The sequence below is a fragment of the Astatotilapia calliptera genome, chromosome 2 (assembly GCF_964374335.1).
Source record: "Astatotilapia calliptera chromosome 2, fAstCal68.1, whole genome shotgun sequence".
NCBI lineage: Eukaryota > Metazoa > Chordata > Actinopteri > Cichliformes > Cichlidae > Astatotilapia > Astatotilapia calliptera.
Window position 1 is genome coordinate 33,635,907 of NC_137423.1, and position 11,932 is coordinate 33,647,838.

Here is an 11,932-nt window from a genome sequence, read left to right on the forward strand (position 1 = left end):
GCACAGGATTGGATTTTACATTGTAGTTTACTGCAAGTTATGCTCCCAGCTCTGTGCATGTCCGGTCGTAACGTCTGTGTCTTATCACCACACATTTCAGACTTTGTTTGACATTGTTCATTAGATACAATCAAATGTTGTCAAGGAGACAAAACCCTGAACGCTCCTGGCCAACATTTCTTGATTAGCTAACAGGTTGATTAATCTCATACCAGTTTTACTTCTGTAATTTGACAGAACAGCATATCGTCTCAAGTGCTTGAAAAGAAGGCAGCTGGACTTCTTTATGTTCTTCTTGCCTCTCATCCAAGCGGCTTCATCAGCTGTCTTAGAGTCTTAGTGGGGACTGTATCCTTGGAGGTGGACCTGAGGGTCATTTACGCATTTGCAATGAATAGTTTTCAAGCACTTGAAACTACCATGACTCAGAACCACCACAGTATCGACACACTTGAACACATGCAGTTTTCTGCCTTCTGTTTAAACTTTAAGTTAATGTTAAACACTCTTTCATTCTGCACCACCTTAAGTGTATTTGTATGACAGCTGCTGTGTGTCGTTATTACCATACCGTTATCATATCATAATTGCAGTTAATACATATTAGAGGGTTTTATAGTAGCCAGTCTACAGAATCTAAATGTGCCCTTGTGAATAAACAGTGTTGAGTAGAACGTGCCACATGAACATGGTAGTTTTTTCAGTGAATAAAACATTGCACACTTTGGTCAGTGACTTTTATTTATTTATTTTTTGTTCACTAGAAAAAAAACATGTCATTAAAGATATATACAAAGGTTGTGTAACTTATTGCTCTGCAAAAGCAACACTTACTGAAAATATTTCTTAAGCCTTTCCACCAGTTATCATGAATAACCAGCAAGCGGCGCATTTCATATGTAAAATGCTGAGGAGACATCAGGCGGCCTCTTCAGTCATCTACTGGAGCGTGGATCTGTGAAGAGACAAAATATCAGGACAAACCTGCAAATATCTGAAAATATTTCTGTCTGTGTCTTTTGCATTTTCATCAGTTGAATTAAACACAGTTCCTCCACCAAAGAGAATGAGCCTCAACTGAGGTTTTCAGTGCAGTGTAATTTGAGTTTACAAGAAAACGTTATATTTATGAAACCCGGTGAACATGTACTGAATAGCCACAGATGGAAATGTAATATAGATCCAGGAAATAACTGGTAATTAACTCAGAACAGCAGCTTCAAGCAACAACTGGTATTACATGCTTAATTTTTTGTAGGATGTGATTAAAGGTGACTGAATAGTATATGAACCTGCTCCAAAATACAGCCAAGGGTATCCCAAGATTGTTTGGGTCATATTTCACCAAAAAAACACACATTATTTATGTTAAATGTATTAAATATTAATTACTAGGAGACAAAGTTTGGTTTGATCTTGGATTAATGGATCCAAGAGGGGGAAAAAACAACTCACTGCCTCAGCCAAATCAGGCCAATCCATTGCCATCACAATAGTATCGTCTGAATTAGGAGATGTTTCCAGGTTCCAGTAGGTCATTTTGTCAAATACAGAAGATACTTTCACTGTCCTGTCCTGAAAACACACATAAACACAAGTTACAAAAACCTCATCTACGCATCTGATTTTATGAAATAGTTCTTGGACCCACAACTCCAGTGGTATTTACCTCCTGGTCTGAGCCGGGTTTGTTGATCTCTTTCAGTACCAGCCCCGTGTAGCCCTGCGGACAGCTGATCTCCTGCCCCTTTAACCCACGTCCCCTGAATGACACTGACTTATCTGCAATGTGAAAGGAAAAAACAAAACAAAGCATTGAGGATTCTTGATGTGTGCTGTGTAATGCGCAGTTTTCTTTCCTAAAGCACCTACTTGTCGCCTCCAGTCTGTCTAAACTGATCCTGTAAGGCTTTAACTCACTCTCATAAGTCTTCGCATAACATCCCACTTTTAAAGTTTTTGAATTGTTTAAAATCTTGGGTCTCACTTTTATGACCTTACAGGTTGAGGTCCCCACATATTTTGTCAAACTACTCCACTTGTGTTCTCAAGTCCTTAGGTAGGGGTCTTCTTGTGATTCTGAAAACCCATTTGAAAACTAAATATGATAGTGACTTCCAAACCTCCAGAACTAGGGAATAGTTTACCACTTTCTACACACACCCTTTACTCTGTGGCATCCATTATAATGAAGCTTAAAACTCATCTGTTCAGACAGACATTCGGGTAGTGTTCATATGTGTCCACTTTGCTTTAGCATATGCTGGTTTTTGCGCTTTGTTAGTGTTTTCTGTCTCAAAAAGGACAATAAAGCTACATTTTTATTACTTACTTAAGTGTTAAATAGCAACTCACTTTAACTAAAAATTCCCAAGAATTCTTAAAAACCATTCCACTTTTACCCCCAAAACAAATTAATCATATCAGAAACAGCAGTTATTAAAAAAGCAGTAAAAATAGTTTAAAACCAGGATACTGGCAGCTGTTTGCTTTATTTACACATTTAGTGATCTTTTATCTCTACATTTTTATCTGTCCACTGTGGATTAATCCATATTAGCAGATATCAAAAGATTTTGTGTTTACCTTGTTTCTGATCTTTGGTGGTAGCAGTGAAGTATTGGTTGACCTGTGCTGGCCCATTGTGTTCAATCTCACATGGCATGAGGTGGACTGGAGCTTGCGGTGCCTGTCCCACTGATGATGTACAAAGTCGAATAACACTGGAATTACAGGACATCCTGCAGCCAGGAGACAGAAGAAAAAAGAAAGTACATTTTTAGTTTTTAATTTAACCTCAGTCTCTTTTATCAAACACAGTCACAGACTACAAAAAAAGGGGAAAAAAATTGTATGTGAGACAAACTGAGCCACAAAGTTCAGCCTTTAATCTGAGTGTTTTTCTGCAATTAAAATAATTTTTCAACTGCAGATGTCACAATACAAGGTTCACAATAGTAGGGTTTTTTTTTTTTTAGCTCTTATGTCCAGCACACTAGTGTACTCAAAAATAAAACAAACAATGAATCATCTGCAGTTGATTCAGAACTCATGGTGACTTTAATGTTACTCCACCTGTTTACAGCTTTTTCTGTTGTTCTGCCAGCCTACTTGTCTGATTGCCTGTCAACCATAACTGTCTGTCAGACCTTCAGCTATGTAATCCATGCATCACAGCACAGGATGAAACTTTTTGGTGGACAGCTTTCAGTCTGTCTGAGTATCTGAGAGCAGCCAAAAGTAATACTTACTTTAAAACAATATTTTTTTTCTGGCTTTCGATAAGAATAGTTATTTGTTGTTCTCCATTTTTCATACACAGAATACGACATACTCAAAGTGAGCACATGCATGTTTTCCAAAGAATCCCAGAGAAAAAAATAATTCCTATTAAATAACATACAACATGCAATAAAAGTCTTACATTTATTTAAAAGACATATATCTCCACCCTTACCTTTCTGCAGTTTTCCAAACGTGAAACGTTAAACTGGATCTTTTCCGGTAAACAACAAACACAGCTTGTGATTGGACAAAACCTTCTTCTTCTACGCCAGAAGATATTTTGGCGGTTTTTTTCTGCTCAGCCCCAGAATAGCGCCTCCTCCCGGTGAAGCTCGATGTTTTCGCCCTTGAACTGTGACTCACACTCGCACCTCTAGATATGAGATAGTTAGCGTATCCTTTTTATTTATTTATTTATTTGGTGGGGGGTTAAACACCTGTCTTTGTAATTTTGCTTTCTATTTGAAGTGAAATTAGCGGCCAACTCAATTGCTTCGATTTTAAAGGTTTTGTTTTTTTTTAAAAACACGTTCATTCCCAGTTTTCATTTAATATAAGTCTTTGTATTTTATTATGTACGTATATATACATATATTATATGTCTGCATAATATCATATATAACATAATAAAGTAATTATTACATAATTATTAACATAAATAAATACATTTTGAGTAGCACAGTAGCACATAACAAGTACTGTTATGTGCTACTTATATATATATATATATATATATATATATATATATATATATATATATATATATATATATATATATATATATAAACACCCAGCACGCCCCTGCGGGCGGTTTATCCTTCAAGCTCGGGTCCTCTACCAGAGGCCTGGGAGCTTGAGGGTCCTGCGCAGTATCTTAGCTGTTCCCAGGACTGCGCTCTTCTGGACAGAGATCTCCGATGTTGTTCCCGGGATCTGCTGGAGCGACTCGCCTAGCTTGGGAGTCACCGCACCTAGTGCTCCGATTACCACGGGGACCACCGTTACCTTCACCCTCCACATCCTCTCGAGCTCTTCTCTGAGCCCTTGGTATTTCTCCAGCTTCTCGTGTTCCTTCTTCCTGATATTGCTGTCATTCGGAACCGCTACATCGATCACTACGGCCGTCTTCTTCTGTTTGTCTACCACCACTATGTCCGGTTGGTTAGCCACCACCATTTTGTCCGTCTGTATCTGGAAGTCCCACAGGATCTTAGCTCGGTCATTCTCCACCACCCTTGGGGGCATCTCCCATTTTGACCTCGGGACTTCCAGGTTATACTCGGCACAGATGTTCCTGTACACTATGCCGGCCACTTGGTTATGGCGTTCCATGTATGCCTTGCCTGCTAGCATCTTGCACCCTGCTGTTATGTGCTGGATTGTCTCTGGGGCATCTTTACACAGCCTGCACCTGGGGTCTTGCCTGGTGTGATAGACCCCAGCCTCTATGGATCTTGTACTCAGAGCTTGTTCTTGTGCTGCCATGATTAGTGCCTCTGTGCTGTCTTTCAGTCCAGCTTTGTCCAGCCACTGGTAGGATTTCTGGATATCAGCCACCTCCTCTATCTGCCGGTGGTACATACCGTGCAGGGGCCTGTCCTTCCATGATGGTTCCTCGTCTCCCTCCTCTTTCTTGGGTTTCTGCTGCCTGAGGTATTCACTGAGCACTCGGTCAGTTGGGGCCATCTTCCCAATGTATTCTTGGATGTACGTTGTCTCATCCTGGACTCTGGTGCTGACACTCACCAGTCCCCAGCCCCCTTCCTTCTGCTTAGCGTACAGCCTCAGGGTGCTGGACTTGGGGTGAAACCCTCCATCCATGGTCAGTCTGGTCTTGCTGGAAACATGAATACTAACACATAACTGGATATCAGAGGCAAAGGAACAAAAGGGGGAACAAAGCATTAAAACAGAAAATAGACAGAGGATGATACAGATAGAAACACTGGGGAGACTATTATCACTACCAGTAATAATGCTATTAAAAAAGACATGAAGCAGAACACAAAACTGAAACAAAAAACCCCTGGGGACGATGGACCACGAGATAAAACAAAATAGATCAACAATAAATGATCAGTTCAGCAAACAGTTTGATATGATTATCAGTTTCTGCTGGACATAAAACCAATACACAGTTCAGAATATTAGACCTCATGCAGCATTAGATCATGAGTTAGCATTTGTTACGCTATGGATTCAAACACTGAATATGTGATATTGTAGGCATTATTTCAAGCACCATCACTAAATAATCTCACATGTCATAGTACACTTTGAAATGTCTCGCACATTCGGAGTATTTTGATGACGTGTGTCGCAGTGTTACTTCAGTCTTGCTCAGTTCTGAGAACTCTGCTACAGTTGGCAGCAGCATCTGTCTTAGTGTGGGATGGACTAAATCCTGTCCAATGTGAGTCCGAGAGCCACTAAGGAGAAGTTTCCTGGGGGAGTTTTGCTCATATTGCATAAAATCTGTGTCAAGCCTCCACTGAGGGGACTTCAGGGGAAGAAGAAGACGTTTCCTAACTGCTCACAATTAGCCAGCGCAAGCAAGAGGTGAGTTTTTATAGCAGGACAGATAACTGTTGCAGGCATGTTGTATGGGATCCTACTTTTTTCTTGAATGCTTTATCAGGATTCACGTGAAGAGAAAGTCTCAACTCCCTTCTTCTTTTATGATTTACAGTGTTGTGTAAAATTCTTGAGCTACCCCTCATTTATATTTATCATCTATAAAAATGTCAAAAATAACAGTTCCATAGACATTTTTTTTTTGCAACAACAAAGGGGTTTTCAAAGAGCTGTTAGCTAAAAGCCTGCCATATCTCATCATGGTGTGCAGTGTCTCCTTAAAAATTTGAGGAAACTGGACAAGTGGAGGACAAAAGCAGAAATGTCATTCCTAAAAAATAAAACTACAGTGGATCTGAGAGAAAAAGCCATTCTTAAGGAAGGGAAATATTGGGAACATGCTGAGGAATGCCAAATTACACAAGAACTGTGTGTACAGCCATCTGTAAATCACAGTGGAGGCTCTATCATGGTTTGGGCTGCATTTCAGTCAGTGGTTTTGGAGATCTTATCAAAACTGATGACATTATGAACACAGAAAAGTACCATCAGACTTTGATTCACCGCTGAATATTATCAGTCTGGCAGTTGACTGCTGACACAGTTTGAAGTCATCTGATATGAAAGAACTCTGCATGTGACTGTGATTGGACTCAGCGGTTTTGCAGATCTCGGTAACATGAATGTGAAGGCTTGTGCCGAAACATCATAACATCATCAGCCACACTGAGGGTCTGGGAGTGAATCAAATGCTCAGTGTGTCTGTATTTCAGGAAAATGTGAAGCAGATGACGTCTTAGATAACACTGAAACATTTTCAGACTCACAAATGTGGATCTTAACCTGCTTTAGCTGAGTCCATATGAGTCCTTATTTCCATAAAATAACCTTTATCGATGTGTTTTATTAACCTTCACTGCTTGTTTGGTTTTTAGATTTAATGGAGCGACAAAGCAACTTGCACTCACAAGATGATGCAGAACCATCAGTCCTTATTGGTTGGGCGCTGGTGAAGCTCCAGTACGCTGTATTCGTTGCGATGTCACGGGCCCGGCAGAGACTCGTACAGCTCTCAATTGTGTTCTCATTTGTCTTCCTCCTCCTGTGGATCGCTGCATTTCTGTACGGGACTTTCTACTACTCTTACATGCCCCAGGCGACTTTTTCTGCACCTGTGAACTACTACTACAGGTGTGTATGTCAAGTCCCATCCAGCTTCTGTTTTTGTGGTCCATTCTTTCTCATTTATTCATGTTTTAATCTCCAGGACAGACTGTGAATCTCCAGCTTCGTTTTTGTGCTCTTACCCTATGGCCAACATCTCTCTGATCAGAAATAAAAAACATGTAAGTTCATCAGTTTACTCCATGCAGGGGACTTATTAGGCTTTTCTTTAGAGGAAGAAAGTGGTCCTTAATGGGGAGCGGAGTGCGGAGGAACAAAAAAGGGCTTGTTTCAGACAGTAAATTAATTTTAAACAGTGAATCATGCAAAGCCTCACTAGTAGACTCTAAAAATAAAAATATATGGCTGGAAATAAGCATAATTGTTCCCCTATAGACATTCATTCATATTATATATATGTATATATTTATATGCATTCCAAGAATACTCATATGTTTTTTGTAATATATATCGAGGCGCTGACATTCGGCCAGCCCTATCGGATGTCTTTGCAGCTGGAGATGCCGGATTCCCCAACCAATCGGGAGCTGGGGATGTTTATGATTAAAACAACCTGTTTCTCTCAGGATGGAGAGCAAGTGGCCTCCTCTGCTCGCTCTGTAAGCTGCACTCATACTCACTCAGCACCAGCGCGTCTACATGCAATCAAATAGTGTACTTTTAACAGCTACTCCAGTGATTCACTGCTGCACTGCTGTGTGTTTCCCAGGGAAAACATCAGCTGTCTGCCTCCAGCTCTCGCTTTGTGAGTACAGTGCTGATGCATGCTAACCCTTTTAATCACACAGCCTGCTCAGAGCCAGATTAGAGCTGCTTATGGCAGGTCTTCCACTGTGTCAGGTCACCCCAGTGCTAAAGTTAATGAGATGACAGGACAGAGATGTGACATGACAGCTTAGAAATACAAGATGAATATGTGACATGGACTGTTTGATTCAGCACCGATACTCAAACTCTAAAGCATTTTTTTTTAAATTTAGCAGAAATAAATTATATGAGTTTTGTTTTAATTGTTTACACATCTCCATACTTTTTAGATGCATGTGTCTAATTTACAAAAACCCTGGTAAGTGAATCCACAACCACCATGAACAGCCTATTGGTTCATGGGTGTAGTATAAACTCATGAGCGTCTGAGCCTGCATCTGTAATCCTTTCTTTAAATTTCATCACTAAAGACCTTTTGCACCGACTTGCACATTTGTAACAAAAGAGCAAAATGAATTCATCCCAGAGTCTGGATAATAATATGTGCACTGTAAGTGAAAGATATTGTGCTGTGCTGTTGTGGTCAGAGCATACTGCGATACCGCTCAGACCTGCTGAGGACGCTGGGAACGCTGCTGTTCCTCCCGGCCTTTTTGACTGGAGCAGCCGAGCAGAAACAAGTGCTGGAGGTGGAGCTCTTCTCAGACTTCACAGACAACCCAGTGAGTCCTGCATATATAGATGTTAGATAAAAAGGGAGTAGGGAGCAATAAGCAGGACAGGGATACAGGGGAACACATGTCAATACGGAAACAGCAGGTCAATATTTAACTGACACCTAATTAACAAGTTTATTTTCCCTCTCTGTTCAGTATGCTCCCTCAGTCACGGCTGTCATCGAGATCATGTCCAGCAAGGTGCAGATATATTCATCTGACCTCTACATTCATGCTCATTTCACTGGCATAAGGTGAGAATTACCCACATAATGCACACATTTGCTTGAAAAAAGAAGAACGTGTTGTAACGTTTAAACCTCCTCCAGGCCCCTCTGTGTACTCAGATTGCAGGGTTCTCTTCACAGTCTAAAGCTATTTGATGACTGTGATGTATCCAAACTATCATATGGAGCACAAATGATAAAATGTCACTATTTTAGAAAATTGCTTCGACCAGAAGGAATCATACCAGATTACCCTGGAACTGAAATGTAGGCAAAAAGGAGAGCTTTCATGTGCTGCGATTGGTTTCGACCAGAAATACTGCGTGGGAATAAAGACGCTCAAAAGTTTACCCAAAAGAAGTTTTCGATCCATTCATATGTACCTCGAGGGCTTCTTCCAGGAAAATGTTTGTAGTATGAAGGCAAAATTTTGAATGGCTCATTAAATACACGTTTGATTATTTATGGAATATAAATTTTTTATTTTTTTTCTGTGACCAACTGTCAGAATATGGCATTTTGTGAGATCTTCCTCAAAATCATGGGTTGGTTACTTGACAGAGATATAACAATGATAAGCCAAGGCACCAGTGGCTCTGCTTTCACTCGTGGTTTATGAGGAATGAAGCAGAACTTACATTCAGCTCAATAACGCCACAATAAATAGAATAGAAATATGATGTGGACGTGAAAGGGACACACGTTTCTCAGAAGTGGCTCTGAAAAACTTGAATTCAGGTAGCAGTGATCCTCATCTTTGTTAATCAGCTGCCAAACTCAATGACCCCAGGTCCCGACACTGTGTAGACTTTGGCCCAGTCTCAGTGACCACACTCAGAGACATGCAGACTTTGAGATGCATTACTGCTAAGTCTTTGAGGGGTGTCTCTGGCAGACAGTTTGAGTACTTTTTGTCATGGTTCTGGCTCAGGTTACCCAGAGTTTCTTGGACCTTTGAAGTTTTGAAGTTGTATTGATTTATTTCTTCTTTGTTTGATGTTTATATTCACTTCATGTATTCTTGTATTTAGTTTTGTTCCTAGTTTCTAAGTAGCTTCATCATTTCACTCTTCGTTGTCCCTCATATTTATGTGTCTGCATTTTCCCCATGTAGTTATCTTATTTTGGGAGTTTGTGTTCCTTGCTTGTTGCTTTGAGTTGTTGCTTCCTATGTAGTTGCTGTCTTCCTCATTGTCCTTGTCAGAGCCTCAGTTCACTTCCCCCTAACATATCCCAGGTCCTGTGCTACATTTCCCTAGTATTTATTCCCAGTTTATGCTTCTGTAAAGAGACGTTTTTCTGTTGCTTTTTGTGTTTTGGTCTTTGTTTAGTCTGCACTACACATTCAGGACACTTTTTCCTGAGATTTATATAATATTTACCTGTTGCCTCACCAGATACTTGCTGTACTACTTCCCCATCATATCAGCCATTGTGGGCGTCTCCAGCAACTTCATCTTCCTCAGTTTCATCTTCATCTTCAGCTACATGAGGCTGCTGTTTCAAGTGAAACCACAGCGGGTGAGAAGAGAGACCCATGACTGCAAACAGACAGGGCTCTAAACTTGAATTATCAGATTTTTCCTTCCTGGTCATGCTTACCTGTCACTGAGTTCCTTGTTGCCTACAGTTCAGAATGAATTGGACAGAGGAGAACAACCAGCAAGGGGAGGAAAGAGCTGTCCCTGCAGGTACATTATTATTTATGTTCATGCATGTTTAAACTAACTGGATCAGTTCAAGAGTGTGATTTACTGTGTTTGACTGCTGGAACAAATTCTTTGACAGGCACTGCAGAAATGCTGGGTCCCTTCCATCAAAACCCCACAGACGTGAGACAGGAGGAACCACATTTTCACGTTGGAAATGGCACAGAGCAGCAAAACAGAGATACAATTGGTCAGGGAGAAATAAACGAAACAGAAGCAGCCTGAGGCAACTGATATAGGAGGAGGAAAATGTGCAGAGAACAACCATGATAATGTGATGTAAAGATGAATATTTAAGGCCAATATCTGGTTGAAAATGATGAAGAAAATCAATTTTACATAAAAGCCGCAAAGAAACCCTGTCATTATGAGAAAAACATTTCTTGGGAATATGTTAGACTGAAAAAAAAATATATGGTTTTATTTGTTTGAGTATTTATAGGCACCACAAATAAGTCACTTGCAAATGTCTTTATAATCAAAACAAAAAGACATTTGCTCTGATATAAAATAAAACATAATTACAATGATCATAAATGTTGTAGTTGCTGGTTAACACTAATCATACAGACAAAGTCTGGAGACAAAGTAAGAGGGGTCGGGATGGTTTGGAGATGTGCAGAGGAGGAATAGTGGATATACTGGACAAAGATGGAGGTGCCAAGCAGGAAGAAAAGAGAAAGATCTAGGAGGAGGTTTATGGATGTAGTGAATGGGTGCATGCAGAGGGATAGTTTGAGGTGGAGGCAGATGACGCCCTGAGGCAACCTCCAAAGGTAGAAACTGAACGTGGCTGAAAGAAGAAAAAGAAGTTACCTACACAGCTGTGTAGGTAACTTCCCATGCCACTGAAACACACTTCTGTGTTTCAGTGGCATATTAATCCAAGATTTCTATGTTAATTTACACTTAGATAAAATCTTTTCCAAATACATCAGCTGAAAGCTGCTTTTGGTTTTGGGAGGGGTTTTAAATACAAGTAATTCATTTAGCTGGTTGACTGCATGAAGCATTACCATTAAAAAAAACGACCTTTTTTTTCAAACTGAGCATTCTTGTTCTAAGAAATGAGGACTATTTAATGCGAAAATCAAAATCAGTGATGCTTTTATACACTGGTGTTTGCTACTCCTTTCACATAACAGCCTGAACTGGCTCTAACCAGAATCGAAACAATGTGGGGAAACTCCAGCGGACAACTGAGTATGAAGACAAATACGTTTAAAACAGAACATCCACACATAAAACAGCCGAAACATCAGCAGCACGAAGCTGGGGGCCAGAAATGGCCCAAGACAGACTCAAACCCCAGCTCCTGCAGTAGCCTTTCAGAATATTGGTTGTCTGCTCAACACAGTGAGCCAAACGGTTACCCCACTGCAAGTTTTTTAAGCAATAGTTGCAAAAAAAAAAAAAGCCACACCGTGTCTCCTTAGCTTGGGACAATTACATCCATCAACACGCACTTATTGGAAAGTTTATTGGTTACACTTTGCTAGTTCCAGATTGGATCTCTTTTCAGAGCTGC

General features: G+C 40.3%; 2 protein-coding genes across 2 annotated transcripts; one reads left to right on the forward strand and one right to left on the reverse strand.

Annotated features, from left to right (window-relative positions):
* Window positions 1-723: 723 nt before the first annotated feature.
* Window positions 724-3,589, reverse strand: rnaseh2c (ribonuclease H2, subunit C). Its single transcript, XM_026143658.2, has 5 exons — window positions 3,458-3,589; window positions 2,587-2,741; window positions 1,670-1,782; window positions 1,456-1,575; window positions 724-955 (listed from the first exon to the last, which is right to left on the reverse strand). The coding sequence occupies exons 2-5, from the start codon at window positions 2,738-2,740 to the stop codon at window positions 932-934; spliced, it is 411 nt and encodes a 136-aa protein (XP_025999443.1). The 5' UTR covers window position 2,741; window positions 3,458-3,589; the 3' UTR covers window positions 724-931.
* Window positions 3,590-5,653: 2,064 nt separating this feature from the next.
* LOC113007294 (seipin-like) lies at window positions 5,654-10,941 on the forward strand. The gene is made up of 10 exons (XM_026143713.2): window positions 5,654-5,844; window positions 6,795-7,050; window positions 7,127-7,205; window positions 7,500-7,643; window positions 7,754-7,789; window positions 8,340-8,474; window positions 8,625-8,722; window positions 10,093-10,216; window positions 10,326-10,386; window positions 10,484-10,941. The coding sequence occupies exons 2-10, from the start codon at window positions 6,800-6,802 to the stop codon at window positions 10,627-10,629; spliced, it is 1,074 nt and encodes a 357-aa protein (XP_025999498.1). The 5' UTR covers window positions 5,654-5,844; window positions 6,795-6,799; the 3' UTR covers window positions 10,630-10,941.
* The last annotated feature ends 991 nt before the right edge of the window (window positions 10,942-11,932 follow it).

What these genes read in the sequence shown, in the direction of transcription:
- rnaseh2c (XM_026143658.2), bottom strand. Translation starts at nt 2,740, where the DNA reads ATGTCCTGTAATTCCAGTGTTATTCGACTTTGTACATCATCAGTGGGA. An exon ending in CACCAAAGATCAGAAACAAG is followed by an intron (nt 1,783 to 2,586) that starts GTAAACACAAAA and finishes TTCACATTGCAG; the next exon opens with ATAAGTCAGTGTCATTCAGG. An exon ending in AACCCGGCTCAGACCAGGAG is followed by an intron (nt 1,576 to 1,669) that starts GTAAATACCACT and finishes GTGTGTTTTCAG; the next exon opens with GACAGGACAGTGAAAGTATC.
- LOC113007294 (XM_026143713.2), top strand. Translation starts at nt 6,800, where the DNA reads ATGGAGCGACAAAGCAACTTGCACTCACAAGATGATGCAGAACCATCA. An exon ending in TGATCAGAAATAAAAAACAT is followed by an intron (nt 7,206 to 7,499) that starts GTAAGTTCATCA and finishes ATATATATCGAG; the next exon opens with GCGCTGACATTCGGCCAGCC. An exon ending in GCTCATTTCACTGGCATAAG is followed by an intron (nt 8,723 to 10,092) that starts GTGAGAATTACC and finishes TTGCCTCACCAG; the next exon opens with ATACTTGCTGTACTACTTCC.